At 43.2% G+C, this 19442-nt stretch overlaps 1 protein-coding gene across 3 annotated transcripts in view; it reads left to right on the forward strand.

Annotated features, from left to right (window-relative positions):
• Window positions 1-19442, forward strand: part of ZFPM2 (zinc finger protein, FOG family member 2) — a 1143438-nt gene that overhangs the window by 294526 nt on the left and 829470 nt on the right. For all 3 annotated transcript variants that reach the window (XM_029591865.1, XM_029591867.1, XM_029591866.1), the window contains one exon: window positions 372-473. In XM_029591865.1, the coding sequence (XP_029447725.1) occupies window positions 372-473 (102 nt within the window). The remainder of the gene's footprint in view (window positions 1-371; window positions 474-19442) is intronic.

Here is a 19442-nt window from a genome sequence, read left to right on the forward strand (position 1 = left end):
TCATTCTCAGTATCTTTGTACAGCCCAATGCACTTCTGTATTTTCTCCACTTCAGGCATCGTAAGCATGATGTCATAGAGAAAAATGAAAATAAAGACTATTAGTCAATCAATCAGTAGATGGGAATCTTTGTCCATGCATGTAACCTATTGCACACTCATTCCCAAGTCTGATCTGCAAAAAAACCCCAACATAACTTATTTTTAGGGAATCATCATGACTATTCATAAGATGTTTGCCTACATTTGGCATATTTTGGTAACCCTTAAAAACAGACCTGTTGGAAGTTCTCTAGGACTAATGTGTATTTCCAGGTCAGTATGATCTTATGGCCAATATTTTATTTATGTATTTCTTTTAAATGTTCCCAGGTGATGACGAGGGTAGCCAGGAGGCAGCAGAGTCAGATGGAGATGCACAGTCAGAAAAACCAGTGAAGCCCTTGGCAGAGGCTGATGGCTGGGATGGACCAGGTAGGAAAATTAGTAAAGTGCTACAATATCCTCTCCCTATTGAGTGTGGACTCCAAGACATTCTTCTGATTATATTTTTACGATTTGCATTTTATTTTTCTTTTCTTTTAATTTTAGAATTCTCAGATTCTGCAGGGTAGATTGTTAAAAGAATAAATTGTCAAGGTCATGACAGCACTTGAAGAGGAAAGATTTAACCCAAGCTTGTAACTAACACCCCACATCTCCCAAAACTGCAGTGCTTGCAGGCAGGAAGATAGAGGGGTAGAGAGGATGCTCATAGCTAAAAGCGGGGAGTGCTAGTATGTGCTGCTTTAGGAGTAGATCCTGTGGTATTACAACGCAGAATGAGAGAACCTCTACCAGATACTTGAGCAATGGGGCCAAAATCCCATTGCATTCATTGAGGGGAGGAGGAGTATGAGTGCAGCACAGGACACGTATCTGCTGTGACACAGAGTGGGGAGGTGTTGGGCAGTGGGATAATGAGCCAGGGGCACCACAGAATTATATCTGCCTTCTGGGTTAACTCAGTTCTAATTCTTCAGCTGTGGCCAACCTGGAGCATAGAGACCACAAATACTTGATATGGGGGGGTGTGGGGGGTGTGTGAATATTTTTTTGTATAACATAGTTGGAACATTTTCTAAGTGCTATCAAAGAAAGCTAGGTGGGCGTCAAAGAATGTTATGTGCTTCCTACACAAAGCACTCAGAAATTGTGTCAAAATCCTTTGACATGCACCCTGGCTGTAATTATCTGGTTGAACACATCCTTAAGGACTAACCCAATGACAGGACAGCTTTAGCAACTCTTGATGATATCACAGTATGCTCCAGTCTCACTGAAATTGGAACAGTGAGCTGAACAAACACTATAAAAGAAGATTAAAGTTAACTATTTTTAAGTTTATAAAGCAAAATGTTTTGATTTTGTGGTTCAAGGACATTTTAGAAAAGTGAGTAGTACACTCTAAGGTTTGCCTTTGTTACAGTTCCTCACATTGCAAATAGGGTGGGCTTTGAAATCTGAATTTGGACTACATTTTGTTATTGTCCATCTGATAAATAAAATCACTGGTTTATAGTATTCTAGAAATACAGTAGGATTTGTAAAATAGCTCTTGGTGTTAAGAATGTGCAAGAATTGTACATGAATACAAAATAACCAATATATTATCAAATGAGAAATGTTTACAATGTTTAAAAAGCATCATTCAAAAATGTCCCAACATATTCATTAATAAGTATAGTGCAGCCCCAAAATAAAACAGGTGCATGGTATATTTATTTGTTATATTTTTTTATTTTTTGAACATTTTTAGTCCACTGCTTTGAAATAGCTTGCTTGCAAAAGATTACAACATAAAATAAAATGCATCAACAGCATTGCAAAGCAAAGTGTGTGATAGAATGAAAACTTCAATAATACTACAAAGAAAAAACAACAACAATGTTTACTGATAAATAAGAAATGTATCTCCTTTTGGGGATCTGCTGGGTAATTGTGACCTGGACTGACTACTATCGGAGGCAGGACACAAGGCTTGGTCTGACCCAACATGCATAGCAATTGTTCTAACCTATGAATATTGTTATCATTTGATCTCATTTTAAGATTTACTTATATACACATATTGTTATCATTTACTTATATACACATATTGTTATCATTTGATCTCATTTTAAGATTTACTTATATACACAGATCCATCTGCAGTAAGATGGAGCCATTCTGCAACAAGCAGTGAATCAACCCCCAGGTATTGCTGTTGATATCAAGAATTCACTGCCTGCTGCGGCAAATCCATTGATCTACTGCTTACTGCTTTACTGCTCCCAAGTTATAAACACACACCAGTGCTCTAGGCAATTACTTTTGTTTTTGCATAGCTTTTTAGCAGCTTTCAAACAGACAGTATACTGTTGTGGAACATTTGAGAGAAGTTTCCCCAAAGTTGTAATGCAAAATATATTTAGATCACTACAATCACTAATTTTTATTTATTTCACATGTCAATATGCATGACCAAGTGAGACACAGCAGGCAAAAGTAGTAGACAATTTTACCTCTAAAGCATCATTTAAACTGCTTGTGATGTGTTGTATACAATACCAATGAAAAATAGTTTTATTCAGAGAAAGTATAGAGGGAAATGCAGAAAGGGCCATCAGAATATTCTTATTTTGAATATTCAGGTAAGGCTACGTATAAAAGGCAGTTTCATTTATTTGTGTCATGTATGTTTCACTGGTGTGTGTGTTCATGCACCATTCCATCATTTAACCATGCTGGGGAAGCTGAAGGTGAACAAATGGATGGTTTCTGGTGCCAGTCCCAGTGAGCGGCATGGCTGGCAAGAAGCCGAGGCCCTTTCAGCTGAAGCAGAAGTACCATGCCTCCCATCATTGCATGCAAGAAGTTGGAGCAGGTAGCAGTCAACCCATGGGGACCACAGGACAGACAAACACTGTTGCGAGTTGAAGAAGTCCATGCAGGCTAGAAGAAAGGCATAGTAGTATAAGTAGGTGGCTAGGGTGGCATAAGTGGGGAGGCTTTCTCAGTCAATTATTTTTTATGAACCTTTTCAACTATTGTTTGCAATGAAAAGATACTTTATTCTAAGTACCAAGAATTACTTCACACTTCCAGCTTTCCAATCCTTTGGTGAGATACCAGGTTTCCTCTACAGTATTTGGGTAACAAAAATAGACCATCACAAGTCTTCAGTGAACTCTCTGGAGCTGACCTCCCCACAATACCTCTAGAAGTTCACATGTAATGGAGCAACAGCCAGAGCACCGCTGCTTCTGAGTCTGGGAAAGTCAACAGTTCTGACATCCCAGCTGGTTCCAAGGAAAAGCAGTTGCTGCTTTCCCTAGAAAGCACATTGAATTCTAGTAGCAGCTTAATTAGCTCCAACTGCCTGTATAATGTGCTTAAACCCCATGGTTTATAGGGATATGCATTCGTTTTTCACAAATTAGACAATGTCAACTATATTGTCTAATTCATCATGGTTCGGTAGCGCTGATATACAAAGTGATTTTTGCTGAAATTTCGGCAAAATTCGTGTTACGTGTTAGTGCGCACTAACGGAGTTACTGCACACTGCATATCTCTTAGTGTGCAGTAATACCAATTAGTGCGCACTGTTTTTCTAGCTAACAAACTCCTCTGAATTGATTCTTTTTAATGTTAAAATTGCATTTTTTAGTGCACAGTAACATTAGTTACAGCACACTACTACATACTTAGTGTGCTGTAAGTTCTATTAGGGCGCACTAACTAACCTGTTAGTGCACACTAACGGGCCTTAATGCACATTAACTTCTAGCTAGTGCACACTATCTTGTTTGGTGTACTGCACACTAATGCACTTCATCGAAAATTGCCGAAAAAAAAAATGAACCGTGGGAAAACAAAATTTTCTGTGGAGTGCTTGATCCGAAGCCCGAACCAATATCTTTAAACGAAGCACATCTCTAAGTTTATCACATGATATATAAATATGTATAGTCTATATTGACACATAAATTAGGAATTATGGCGGCAGTTTTCAAATTTTCCACATTAGAATAAAATCTGAAGGTATTTTTTACTGTCGACTATGCGCTAATATTCCAAAAGAAAGCATGCATATACATTTGCATCTGCTTTTTGTGCAGGTAGAAATTCTTCAGAAAATAACATGTATAAACTTGAAAATTTTACATATTGGGTGAATTTTCAAAGAGTTATGCATGAAAAAATGAGCATATATAGACATAAGTAACATCTACTCGCGTACATGCTATTTTATAAACAACTAACATTCGCATGCATTTTTGCTTCCATGCGCACATATATGTGCATAAAAAGGCAACAGTCTAAGGCCTTCCAGGGTGGGGCCAACATGCATAAATTTTCCAATTTACTGGTGTAATTTCAAACCTGATAATTATCTTACGTAAGTGATATTAAACGTATTAATTGTGTACTGTTGATCAGGTGGGAGGTCTAAGTGAATTGTGGGGAGTTCAGGTTGAAAATCAGAAGGGTCTCAATGACCTGGAGAAGGGCTGGGTGAGTTGGTGGACTAATTGGCAAAATTGGTAATTTCAATCATTGCACATGCTTTGAAATTTACCGACTTATGCGTGTACATCCCGATTTACTCGAGTAAGTTCTACTTTACTTTCACGCATAAAATATCCTCATACATATTTTTCTAAATAAGTAGGAAAAGTACATGAATTCAATACATGGAAATACTTGCTTCAAATGCATTGATTATATTCACACGCATAAGCATGCATACACATGTATGTTGTGGAGTAAAGATACACATATTTTATATTACGCTCATATCTGATATGTGCTGTAGTTGTTTGAAAGTTATCCTCTATGTGTGTCATTTTCCAGTTCTGCCCAAAACATGCTTCCACTAAATGTGGGTAAAGGCAGACATTTATTTATAGCCATAATGAGGGAGTGCAATTTTCAGCCAGCCAATGTATGCATGTAAATTGCCATTTATCCATGTAAATGACCTTGAAAATTGACCACTGTATATTCCACATTCCATAAAGTAAGTCTATAAAGACACTTTGATGTTGAATGGTTATCAATCACTCAAATTATCAATCAAAATGCTTTTCTTTAATTCAAAGAAATAATCAGAGTTCCAATCTCTATTAACCTGCCAAAAGCTGGATTAGTAATTAAAGGGACAGATAAAGTTAAAAATCATTGCTTTATTTACTCTAGACAAGAAGTTCCATGTACAACTAATGGAGCCTACCTTTTGGAATGCAAGGTGCATCCATGCATATCTGCAGATGAAAAAATATGACCCTGTCAGGATCCCCCTGGTCCCTTGGCAGAGACCCAAGTAAGGGAAGGGCCCCCCCGAAAAATGTGTCTATAATCTGATCCATCAGGTGTCTGTAGCCACAGCCAGGCCAGTTCCCAACACCTGGGCCTCAACCCTGGCCCAGGCCTGATGCTGGGACCCAACCCAGTGGAGAGTATCAGTTCAAGATACATCAATTGGAGCTTCGAGGCCTGGGCCTAACCCTGGGCCATGGCTCAGGTGTCAGGACCCAGCATCGGGCCTTGGTACAGGCCGAGATCCCAGCATTAGTACCCTCTCTCCAGACTTGGCTACAGTACTGGGCCCGAGCCCTGGCCTAGCCTGAGGCATCAGGCCCCAGCCTCAGGGTTGGGCACCAGCATCAGGCCTATGTCCAGGCTGAGACCCTGGCATCAAAACCCAGCCTCCAAGCCAGGACATGGCAAGGGGCCAGGGCTCGGGCTCCATTCTCATCTAAGACCCAGGTGTCGGGCTTCGGTCTAGGCCAAGGCCCAGGCATCGGGCCACAGCCTAGGCCAAGGCCCTGGTGTCAGGAGCTGGTTGTCAGGCCAGGCCTTGATGTCGGGCCTGGGATGGCCTCAGTCCAGGCATCAGGACCCAGCCTCTGAATCAGGCCCCTTGACCTAGGCCTCGGTGTTGGGACCAGGCCTCCAAGCCTTGGCCATGTGTAGAGCCTAGGCTGAGGTCATGGTGATCTACCATGGCCTTGGCATATGCAAGGCTGAGGTTTCAGCCTGGGCCTAGACCTCGCTAGAGGATCCCTACCAGACTGGGTAAGTGGGGGTTGGGGACAATCCTGGCCATGGTGTTTTTCTGGGTGGGAGTGATAGGTGGTAGGGACAGAAGGCCTTGGGAGGCCCCTTTTCCTTTCTTTTCATTTTTTTTCGGAAAAAAAGAATCAAGTCATACATTAAACGAATCAAAATTTGTAGGGAAAAACCTTCTCAAAAATGAACCAAAAATCGAAACAAATTTTTTACCCCTGCACAGCCCTACTTTTTTGTGTTCCTGTATCTTGAAAATAGCTGAGAATTATTAAAAACCAAATTTCTTACCAATTAGAACTCAACAAAAAGAAGATACTTGTGGTATCTTCTTATTGTAAAATATTTGGAAGTATATAATAAACTCTGCAGGAATTGTTTACTTGCGGGATATGCACACTGGTATTTTTCCTTCAGAGGTTTGCCCCTGCTTTCTCTCCATTTTTTACATTTTTGCACAAAACAACCTGCATAGTTTTGAATAATCAAATCTGCATGCGTCATTCTTCCCCTCTGTCCTTGCTCCGTCCCCGGGAACTCCTTCCGAGTCTATAATGTGCAGACAGATTGGACAAGGTTCAAAGCTTCCATTTTCCTTTCCTTTGCTTTTTTTTTTTTTACCTCCAGCCTTAGTGGTCAGTTTTCACATTGTCCACATTAGGAAAAAAGGGCCATTAGTGGTTTTTCACTTGTGGACTTTGGACCAAGTTTCAAAAGAAAATTGGTGTGCACTTTCACTTTGAAACTACTTGCTGGTACTTTACTTTTGCACCTCCTTTTTGAGTAGAAAGGCTTTCCATGGAAAATAAAGCGTGTACAGCTAAAAATGCATTCTTTGTATTGTTTTCTTCCTTGGCCTAAATTTACCCACAGGAACCCTTCCTCTCAAATCTGTTAAAAGTATGTTGTTTATGGGACATGGCACATTCCTTTGGCCACATTGATGGAGGGCAATATTTAGATGAATAATTTATCTGGCTAACGTGTTGTGCACCCACATAAGTGGTTTTAAAACTTGGCCTCTTAGTTTTGGGGGGATTTGGGGATTAAATATCTGATCTACATGGGCAGTGAAAAACTTGGCTACAAAGTCCTAGCATTTTTTAACATCAGCACAATATCAGCATTAGGAATGTACAATATTTTTTCCCGAATTAGGCAATGTCAACGAAATTGTTTAATTCGGAATGGTTCGAGAGATCTGAAAAACGATTGATTTTTTTCCAAAATTTTGGAAAACTTTCATTTTTGAGTTAGTGCTCGCCAATAGTGTGCACTAACCTGAAAATCGGGGCCCCCGAACCCCCCCCCCCGAACCACGTGAAAAATGAAATTCCAGCGGGGGGGGGGGGGGGGGCCCGAAATGAAAACCGACATGAAATTTTTACCCAAAGCACATCTCTAACCAGCATAGCAAGCAACACTTTTGCATGTTCAGCCCCCTTATCACCCTGGAGATTATTCTGCTATGGCATAGTAGAAGCCGATTTCAAGAGAATGGGGATGTTCACAGTGATACAGATTTGAAATAGAAACTGGCAATAATCCTTCCACACTGGCATTTGATATCCATGCTGACGCCATACAGTTATGATCTCTGCAGGTATGCTGACCTGTGAACCATAGGTGCTTTAGGAAGCCCTTGCTGCCAAGGCCCAGAGTAATGGCACAGATGGGGCAAAACATTTCTGCTTCTCTGGCCATGACAGCAAAGGCTACCAAGCCTACAGGTCTTCCATGGATGCAGTACTCGTTGTCTCTCAGATGGCAAGTGCTCCTTTCAAGCATGCCCAATGGCATTTGCAATGCGTGCATCGGAAGAGAAAGTGTGCTAGTTTCCCCTGGTCTAGATAGAAATAGTAATCCATTGTAAGACAGAGTCATATACTAATGGTACAACCTTGCATCTCCTGGTACTGAGAGGAGGATACTGAAGCACTGATTGGGAAAATGTAGTAGATATAAGATCTATAAAAATGCCATTTGATGCAATTTTTTTTTTTAAAGTCCATGAAACATAGTGAACCAGAGATATTGTCTGAAGCAGTAAGAAGAAAATTGTGAAGAAGCACAGAAAAATCATAGAATGACTGTGTGTTACCCTGACAGTGAATCGGTATTATCTTTGCTATCAGATAATGCAGTTATCATTAATTTTCACATTTGCATTTCAATCTTTGGAAGGAAATGACTCTTGCCGGATGAAGATAAGAGCTCTGTACCACTATAATGAACCATCATTTCATCCTGATGCTTTGTATCCATATGAAAATGAGGCTGAGCAGAGGGGGCTGTGGGGAGGAGGGGGGGTCACAGAAACATTATAACAAAGTGTCAGAAATTACTACAGACTTCAGAGCCCTTTAGGAAACAAGAGGTAGTCTAAATAAATCTTCTGTAGTAAAGTGGATATCAGATTAAAACAAGAAAGCCCAGTCCCCTGTTGTAGAATGTAAAGAGTGGAAGAAGAAAAGAGAAATTCTTCTTAACTCATTCCCTTATTCCACTTTATATAACTGGAATGACTGCAGGAAATGAAGAACGAGCAAAGTTTAAACGTAACCCTGCTGAGAGCTAGGCAGACATGTCACAGGGTTTTATTTTCAAAAGAGAGTAAATTGGAGTTAGGGGAGCCACCTTGTGACTGGGTACTCGGGGAAGCCAGGATTCAAATCCTGCTCATGCTGCTTGTGACCTTGGGCAAGTCACTTCGCCATTGCCTCAGGGACAAACCTGTAAGCCCTCCCAGGTCAGGGAAATCACTACCATACCTGAGTGCAACTCACCTTGGGCTACCAAGGAAAAGGGGCACACTAAATCCAAATAAACAGACTCGCCCTTCACTTGCTCCTGTGTACACTTAGCGGATGATTTTCAAACATCCGTGAGTACTTTCCATTATGGATTTTGCACCAGGTCTCGGCGGGAAAGTGCATATGCACACTTTCCCTTTCAGGGGAAAAAGTACCTGCAGAGATTTGCAGCCTCTTTTTCCAGTGGATGCATTTTCCTTGCAAAAACAATGCATGTTGATGCATTCCCCATCCTATATCCACCCCTGAGACCTCCTCCACGCTTTTACCCATGGTTAGGGGAGAAAGGTTTCAAAAAGCTATTTTACTCAGGTTTACCTGGCTAAATGGCCTTTGAAAATTACCCTCCTAATTTTCACTAGGGGTGTGTGTACACTCCTGGCAATTTTGTACTCCAGGAAGCAGATTTCAGCAAATATCAGGATTTCCCGTACAGGTTGTGAAAGCCCTGCAGGCTTTAAGCATCTTTTCAAACTCTTATAAAGTTATTTCCAGCTGCCTGAACAAAGATATTTGGAACATGCAGAAAGCACAGCCCACCTATATTTTTCTAGTATTGGGCTTTGCTCGACGTCCACTCCCACCCACAACGAGGTATTCATTTGTATCATTTTAACTTGCCACTGAGAGGCCTCCGCCCTGAATAAATTGACTTGAGAGGAGAGACTTGGCTTGGGCTTCACCGTTATGGGAACGTGAAGATCCTATCCTGAATGACCTATCAGGATTTCTGAAACTTTTCAAGTCTGCCTTCGATGACTCGGCTCGCCACACCATCGCTGGATCCGCTCTGCTTCATCTCCAGCAAGCTAATAAGCCGCTAACAGACTATGTGATTGAATTCAAGACTTTAGCATCCGAACTACACTGGGACCTTGGATATTTGCGTGCTATCTTTATGGAAGGTCTCAACTCTCGTTTAAAGGACGAACTGGTGGCTCGCAATCTGCCTGACACCCTGGAGACTCTCATGGAACTGGCTGAGAGAATTGACCACCGTCTTCGAGATCCAACTGAAGAGGTTAAGAGTCCTTGGAGGCCTGTCCAGAGAGCCAACCATCCTAAACCTGTGCCAATTGCCTCGAGTCTAGCGTCCACTCCCACAGAAGAAGACGAGCCTATGCAATTAGGACAGTCCTTTAACTTCTAAAGAGAGAAGATTCTGCAAACGCATGGAGTTATGCATGTACTGTGGCCAATCGGGCCACACCATCCAAACTTGTCTCATCTGTCCGGGAAACTTTGAGGCCTAGGATCCGCAGGAGGACTCCTCCTAGGCTTCACTGCTCCAACTCCTCCATTATCTCTACCAGTCTCACTTATCTGCGGAAGCCTTGAATTTCAGACTCTAGCCCTCGTAGACTCCGGGGTTGGAGGAAATTTCATCTTAAAACACTTAGTGGAACATTTATGGATTCCTACCACACCAATAGCTAAGCCATTGCTATTATCTTCAATCCATGGAGAGCAACTTGCTGGAGAGGTTTCACTGATTACCCAGGCCACTGGCCTGCGCACTGGAGCTTTGCACTCTGAAACCATCTCCTTCCTTGTATTGGAAAAGGCCATGCATCCGGTGGTGACCGGACTACCCTGGTTACAGGATCATATGCCACAGTTTAACTGGGTAATGCTGGAATTATTCCGGTGGGGACCTGGCTGTCATGTCCGGTGTCTTGCAGAAGTTTCTCCATTGATATGCATGCCCACTACATCATCTTTACCAGGCCTACCTCCACAATACTCCTCCTTCCAGGATGTCTTCTCTAAACAAGCAGCAGATGAACTTCCACCCCACAGGGTCTTTGACTGTGCTATAAATCTGAAACCCAATTCTGAGCCTCCAAAAGGAAGAGTCTACCCTCTTTCCGCATCAGAGACTAAGGCCATATCCGCCTATATACAAGAGAACCTTCAAAAAGGATTTATAAGACCCTCCAAATCCCCGGCTGGTGCAGGATTCTTTTTTGTGGGGAAAAAAAGATGGCACTTTACTTCCCTGCATCGACTTTAGGGGTTTGAATGAGATTACCATCAAGGACCGGTATCCCCTGCCCTTAATTTCTGAACTATTCGACAGGCTCCAGAAAGCCAAGGTATTTTCTAAACTGGATCTCAAAGGGGCTTACAACTTGCTGTGCATTCGTGAGGGCGACAAATGGAAAACAACCTTTAAAACCCGCGATGGACACTTCAAATATCTCGTCATGACCTTCGGACTAAGTAATGCACCTGCCGTTTCTAGATCCCACAAACCTAAACAACTACAGACCAATCTCAAACCTCCCCCTAATCGCAAAGATGACCGAGAAAACAGCTCTTACACAACTCAACGAACACCTTGAGGACAACAACATCCTCCACGACGCCCAACATGGATTCAGGAAAAACCGCAGCACAGAAACTCTCCTCGTCAACCTAACAAACAAGATAATTAGGGGCTTCGACAACAACCTAAGCCACATCCTCATCCTACTTGATCTATCTGCAGCCTTCGATACCGTAGACCACACATGCCTACTGTCGAGACTAGCCAGCATTGGGCTCACAGGCAAAACCCTCAACTGGTTCAAATCATTCCTGAAAGACAGATTCTTCAAGGTTACCATTAATAACCAATCTTCAAATCCTCTCCCACTCGAAACTGGCGTACCACAGGGATCTGCACTCTCGGCGACCCTCCTTAACATATATCTACTCCCTCTATGCCACCTCCTATCAACCATCGGAGTTACTTTCTACATGTACGCCGATGACATCCAACTCCTCTTCCCAATAACATCCACAATAGAAGAAACATTAAGCACCGCAGCCAAACACCTAAACACCATCAGAGACATGCTGAACCACATAAAGTTATGCCTCAACATGAATAAAACAGAATGTATACTAATAGGAAGAAACAACACTACACAATCCTCCACTCCCCTCTCTCTACAAATAGAAAACATCAACATCCAACTAAACAACTCAACAAGAGACCTAGGAATCTGGATCGACAACGAACTCAACTTAAAACAGAACATTGCTTTCAAAACCAAAGAAGGCTTCCACAAACTGCACGTCCTCAAACATCTAAAACCACTACTACACCAACACGAGTTCCGAACAATTCTACAATCACTCATCTTCAACAGCCTCGACTACTGCAACTCCCTCCTGATTGGCCTACCAAAAACCACCTTAAAACCTCTGCAACTACTACAAAACGCCGCAGCAAGAATTCTAACCGGAAAAAAAAAAATCTGACCATATCACCCCAGTCCTTAAATCACTTCACTGGCTCCCAATAGACCAGAGAATTAAATTCAAAGCATTAACAATAGTTCACAATGCAATACATTCAACGGATAACACCGCTCTCAATGAACTTATCCTAACACACAAACCTCAAAGAATGACCAGATCTGCAAATAAACTTCAACTTGAAATTCCATCACTTCCTCAAGCCAAACTCACCAACACCAGGAACAGAGCTTTCTCCATAGCAGGCCCAAACTTATGGAACAACATTCCACAACATTTAAGCTCAATTCATGACATCAAAGCATTCAAAAAAGAACTAAAGACCTGGTTATTCAGTCAAACTTTTAGAGATGGCGTGGGATAAGAAATCCACCCCCTTTCGAACCATTACACGTTGACGCTCCTATTCCTTCGACGATCCCTTTCTATTAAACACTTTCTCCCCTCCCCTCCCCCACAACCCTCATCTTTTCCTCTCACCTCCCCTATCATTGCCCTCGTCCCTCATCCAACCTTTCTCAAGTCTTTACCTGAATCACCCAACATACCCCAAGCTCCTACTCATACCCATATCTTACATTAACCTTCTCCTGCTCAGATTCCTATTTGTTCCACATAATAGTTAATGAATATCATATATTATCTCCTCGTATAGACTATCTCTTTCATATAAATTTTTCACTTAATATGTTAAATAAGGCTATACTCTTTGAATGTTAAATATAGTTATAAGTTATTTGTATGTATTACGTTGTTATCCTGTAAACCGGAGTGAAGGCAAAACGCTATACTTCGGTATATAAAAAACTCCAAATAAATAAATAAATAAATAAATGTGTAGTAGTGTACCTTGATGACATTCTGATCTTCTCCCAAGATCTACAAACACATCAAGAGGACGTCAAGAAGGTTTTAAGACGCCTGCGGGAGTACCACTTATACGCGAAATTAGAGAAGTGCGAGTTCCACAAGGAGTCTGTACCCTTCCTGGGATACATTGTTTCAAAGAACGGATTACAGATGGACCCCAAGAAATTAGAAAGCATCCGAAATTGGCCCTAACCTACAGGCCTGAAGGCACTGCACCACTTCTTGGGCTTCATGAACTACTACCTTTCCTTTATCAAGAACTATTCATCATTGACGGTCCCTCTCACTGCAATGACCAGAAAGGGGGCCAAACCTGCTAAATGGTCTCCTGAAGCAATTTAGGCCTTCCTGACTCTCAGAGGCTTTTCAAAAGAAGCCGTGACTTTGCCACCCAGATCCGCATCGCCCATTCATCGTCGAGGTCGATGCATTAGACGTCGGCGTGGGAGCGGTTTTGAGCCCGTACAGCGAATCCAATGTGCTCCATCCCTGCTCCTTCTCTCAAGGCAGTTCTCGCCTGCTGAAAGAAATTACGGAATCGGAGACAAAGAGTTACTCACAATTAAGCTGGCCTTTGAGGAGTGGCATCCTTCGCTGGATGGTGCACAACATCAGATAGTAGTGTACACCGATCACAAGAACTTAGAGTACCTCAGACATGCACAACGACTCATTCACCATCAAGCAAGATGGTCACTATACTTTAATAGTTTCAATTTCCTTTTGAAATACCATCCTGGAGAAAAGAACACCTGGGCTGATGCCTTATCATGACCCTTCTCCCTTGAGGATGTGCCTGACGAACTCCGTCATATTATTGATCCCGCTACTTTCTAGTGTAAGATGTCCTCCACACGTCCTGCTATCAGGGTCCTGAATAGGAATGCATGCTACTACTTATAGAGAGAATCATGCCATGTATAAACAAATGGACACATTTGAACGCCAAAGAGTGCCTGTTCCAAAACATTCTTCTTCCTCCTTTTCTATAGTGAGCTGTTTAGAATTATCAAAGTATACAGGATATCTCCCAACTATTGCTATGTAGTACAAACAGGCCTGAGCACTTTCAATATTAATTAATTCCTACCCTAATGAGACTGTTTCCTAGCTGGCAGCATGGAGGAGACGCATATACCCTAAGAACATAAGAACATAAGAAATTGCCATGCTGGGTCAGACCAAGGGTCCAACAAGCCCAGCATCCTGTTTCCAACAGTGGCCAATCCAGGCCATAAGAACCTGGCAAGTACGCAAAAACTAAGTCTATTCCATGTTACTGTTGCTAGTAATAGTGGTGGTTATTATCTAAGTCAACTTAATTAATAGCAGGTAATGGACTTCTCCTCCAAGAACTTATCTAATCCTTTTTTAAACACAGCTATACTAACTGCACTAACCACATCTTCTGGCAACAAATTTCAGAGTTTAATTGTGCGTTGAGTGAAAAAGAACTTTCTCTGATTAGTTTTAAATGTACCACATGCTAACCTCTCATGATTTTAAACACCTCTATCATATCCCCCCTCAGCCGTCTCTTCTCCAAGCTGAAAAGTCCTAACCTCTTTAGTCTTTCCTCATAGGGGAGCTGTTCCATTCCCTTTATCATTTTGGTTGCCCTTCTCTGTACCTTCTCCATCGCAATTATATCTTTCTTGAGATGCGGCGACCAGAATTGTTCACGGTATTCAAGGTGCGGTCTCACCATGGAGCGATACAGAGGCATTATGACATTTTCCGTTTTATTCACCATTCCCTTTCTAATAATTCCCAACATTCTGTTTGCTTTTTTGTCTGCCGCAGCACACTGAACCGACGAATTCAATGTGTTATCCACTATGACGCCTAGATCTCTTTCTTGGGTAGTAGCACCTAATATGGAACAACATTGTGTAACTATAGCATGGGTTATTTTTCCCTATATGCATCACCTTGCACTTGTCCACATTAAATTTAATCTGCCATTTTGATGCCCAATTTTCCAGCCTCACAAGGTCTTCCTGCAATTTATCACAATCTGCTTGTGATTTAACTACTTGTGATTTAACTACTCTGAACAATTTTGTATCATCTGCAAATTTGATTACCTCACTTGTTGTATTTCTTTCCAGATCATTTATAAATATTTTGAAAAGTAAGGGTCCCAATACAGATCCCTGAGGCACTCCACTGCCCACACCCTTCCACTGAGAAAATTGTCCATTTAATCCTATTCTCTTTTTCCTGTCTTTTAGCCAGTTTGTAATTCACGAAAGGACATCGCCACCTACCCCATGACTTTTTATTTTTCCTAGAAGCCTCTCATGAGGAACTTTGTCAAATGTATGGGGTCTTCTCCTTTTCAACTCGTCTATGGATGACAACCACTTCCTCCTCTGCCAATTCCCTTATCAGTGGCTTCTCCTGCAGCACAGGCCACTGCAGTGGAGTTAGCTCAGCTTTGGAAGCAAACGAAAGATCTGCTCCTTAAAGCAGGACAGAAAGCAAAAAAGATCTACGATGCTCACCATCGAGAAGCACCTCAGTTTCAGCCTGGAGACAAGATCTGGCTGAGTACCAAGTTCCTCCGTCTTAAACTGCCATCAGCACATTTTGCACCTCTTTATGTGGGACCCTTTGCAATCCTTCGGAGCTTGGGAAATCTGACGTACAGTTTGAAATTACCTCCATCAATGACAATACACAACACCTTCCATGTTTCTCTGCTAAAACCTTTGATGCTCTCGGAATTCTCTAAAAAGAACCCAGAACCCACAAATCTGGACACTGAGGATGATATTGAGTATGCTGTAGATGACATCTTGGATGTCCGTAAGAGAGGCAAGACATGGGGATACCTCATCTCCTGGGAGGGATATGGACCAGAAGAAAACTCATGGGAGCCTCTGGCCAACATCATGGATAAAGACATGGAACATCAATTTCATCTTGGACACAGCGGGGCCCTTTGAAGGGGGGTACTGTTGCGTCCATCGGTCGCAGACAGCTGCGACCGCTCTGCCTCACCTCTCTTTTGGCTTTCTCCTACTCCTTCGGAAGGATGGTTGCCTCCACTGCTGTTTGCTGAACCCCTCGGTGTCGCCGAGCCAGCATGGGCATCCCTGTCCACCATGCTTCTTCCTAAGGCCTTCTAGGGTGTGCACGCGCATGCTGCCCACGTTCTTAAACACGTCATGGCGGGAACCTCAGGGATGGCCCCACCGCATGACGTCAGTACCTCTGGGTATTTAAACTTCCCCTCCACTCCAATCCAGTGAGTTAGCAAGGACTTTGGTTTTGCTACTCTGACCGTTTCTATGCTGCTCACTTGGATTCCTCACTACCTACTGAAGCTCTGGGTACCCGCTCCTTGGGGGCCCCTCACTTCTACTTGCCTTTCGGGGTTATTCTGCCTAAGCTTCAGACACCTGCTCCTCGGGGGTCCTGTCTGCTTCATTCCAGGTACCTTCAATGCTCCTAGGTACTCGCTCCTCAAGGGCCTATCCTGCTCTGAGAATTCTGTACCTCGAACCACGGGTCCTTCTCTTCACTCGACTACCGAAGGAAGCTATCAACGCTGCCTATCCTGTGAGCACTACTACGCTCCAAGGCTCTCTCGCTTCACCCTTCAGGTTCACGGCCTATTCCGCGCTGCGGAGTATCATCAGACCTTCACTACATCCGGGTGAGATCATCTACATTCTACTGAGACTATCTGGAGCCTTACTGTGTTTTCGTTGGACTACAGCGTTGTCCGTTCCTCGGACAAGTATCATCTCCCTCACAGCAGTATAATAAAGCTTACTTTCCTCTGTGTCCACTTGCTATTGAGTCTAGTCTATTGCTGTGGTTCCCCATGGGGCCCCTCCCTGTGGGAGGAGTCATCGCCACTTCGACCAAGGGTCCACAACATGCCACAAACCCAGCAACTGGAGAGGGAGAAGTAGGGAAGATCAGAATTGGGGAAAAGAAATTTGGCTAGAGAAAAAGAGGAGGGAGAGGGAGGGAGGATAAGAGATTGGGGAAGGAAGTTCCAGGAATCTGGAGAGAGGAGAAAGTAGAGGGGGTGGTTCCAGGATCTGAAGGGGGTAGGTATTGAAGAGAGAATCTGGAATCAGGGGAAAGAAATGTATTTCAGTCTTTCTCCTCTCCTTTCCTTCCCCCATCTCTGTTTCTCTCTCACAACCCACCCCTTACTCTTAATCCTACTTGTTCTTTCTCTCACACACACACACATACACACTTCTCAAGTATTAATTCCTTCTTTCTCTCTCTCTCTCTCTCACACACACACACACACATCAGTGACACCACTCCCCTGTCTCATAGATATGCTTCTGGCACCCTTCCTCTCACTGAGAGTGCAGGGGATGGCTCCCGGACTCCCCGCTGGACCACTAGGGAGTTTTGGTAAGTCTTGGGGAGGGGGGGCAGGGGGGTGGGGGGTTGTAGTTAATTTTAATTTTAGCTGGGACACGAATAGAAATCGCCGTATTAACCATCGGGGCGCAAAGTATCTGCTCCCCGACGAATCCGAATCACGAATGCAATGTATGGCATCCCTCTGCACATCCCTACTAAACAGCTCACTAAAGAAAAGGAGGAAGAATAATGTTTTGGAACAGGTACTCTTCAGCCTTCAAATGTGTCCATTTGTTTATACATGGCATGATTTCTCTCTATAAGTAGTAGTATGCATTCCTATTCAGGAACCTGATAGCAGGACGTGTGGAGGACATCTTACACTAGAAAGTAGCATGCCAGTCAATATGTATTTTGGCTGTATTTGAAAAGTGGCATTTTGCTTGCAGGAGTGGGAATGATGAAGACAGAATCTATTCTATTATGCAGCACGTGTTAGGGAAACAGGATAGGTGGTTCATTGCTGAAGCCCTTGTCAGCAACAGATGACATTCCAGTACTATGTGTCCTTTGCATTGCTGGCTTGTGTGGAAGGGGGTTATGATATTCTAGGACTATTTAACAATGCAGGTGTTGACTGCATGGTATGAAAGGGAAAGGTGTGGGCTAATATCACACAATTGTTGTCCCTTCCTGGAGAGAATGTTTGTGGTTGATGGATATAGATTGAGGATTGTATAGGTAGGAGCAAGTATTTTGTTTATTTTTTAATTTGGACACATGGTAGTCTTGCATGCCAACAATACTTTATGCTATGCAGATTGCTAAATCATTGGCAATTTATGGGAATGTTTTTGTTTTTCCCCATTGATTCCTATGGAGCCAGGCAGCTAAGTATTTCAGAAAAGGTGCAAATGCATTGTGTCATAAACTGTGAGGTTTGGGTGGACCCTTGGACACTGTGGCAGCTGACCATGCCCACGGGGGGAAGTCCCGTGATGGGCCACAGGTCAGGCTTAGCTCAGGACACACAAACACAGAGTTTGATCTTTTATTAGACTGTGTAAGGAAGCCACCATAGGTGGCAGTAGTGAGCAGCTGGAATAGCCCGGCAGGGCTGGTATCCCTCAGGCAATGGAACTGCGACTCCTCCGGTAGCAATGCTGTACTGGAAAGAACTGAGAGAATGAGTAGAGTGGAGAATATACAAGACTCCAGTATGGATATCCCCAGGGTAGGGAGAGCAGACCCTGGAGGAGCAAGTATCTGAACCCTGAGAGCTGAGAGGCTTGCAGATGATGTACTCACGCAGTGGTTCCACAGAGATGGCACTGGGGCTGGAACGGAGACAGGCCCTCAAGGAGCGAGTGCCTGGTTCCAGGGAACAGCTCTGAGATGAAGATGGTAGTACTCACTGATGTTGAAGATTAGTGAATCCTTCCAGGCAGAAGAGAAGGTAGGAGTAGGCAGTGAGTCAGGGAACATGGGCCCTCGAGGAGTGAGTACTGTTTTCCTGATAGTGCCCTGAAAGCAAGTGAGGCTCCCGAGGAGTGGGTACCCTGTTAGCGTTAGAGAGTCCAATAGAGATTGGAGAGGCAGAGTAGCTGGGTACGGAGAGCGAATCCCATCCATAGGATTCCCGTAGAATTACCCTTGCTAACTCAAAGGCTAGCAAACATTGTAGGTTTTAAATATCCGGGCATCATGACATCATCACGGGGGGATGCCACGGAGGTTCGTGCCAATTAGGAAATAAGAAGAAGGGCTGCGCGGCGTGCCCTATGGTACAAGCGGAGCATGGCGGGAGGCAGCGCCCAAGCTGGTCCGGCAACGCTGGAGAGGACGGCAGGTAGACACTGCGGAAGCCAGGTGTCCATCCGCAGCGTGTGGAGGAGCAAACAAAGAAAGGTAGGTGGAGTGAAGCCATCGGAAAGGGATGGTTGCAACAGCATTGTGAAGGACAATGTATATGCAAACATTTTTGTTTTACTTTTTTCACTTAGATTTCATTGACATTATGGCCTGAACTTTATTAATGTGGTTTTCTTACCTTTTTCTATTGGAGGTTGATATGAATAGT

This window comes from Rhinatrema bivittatum, chromosome 2 (genome assembly GCF_901001135.1).
Source record: "Rhinatrema bivittatum chromosome 2, aRhiBiv1.1, whole genome shotgun sequence".
Lineage (NCBI taxonomy): Eukaryota > Metazoa > Chordata > Amphibia > Gymnophiona > Rhinatrematidae > Rhinatrema > Rhinatrema bivittatum.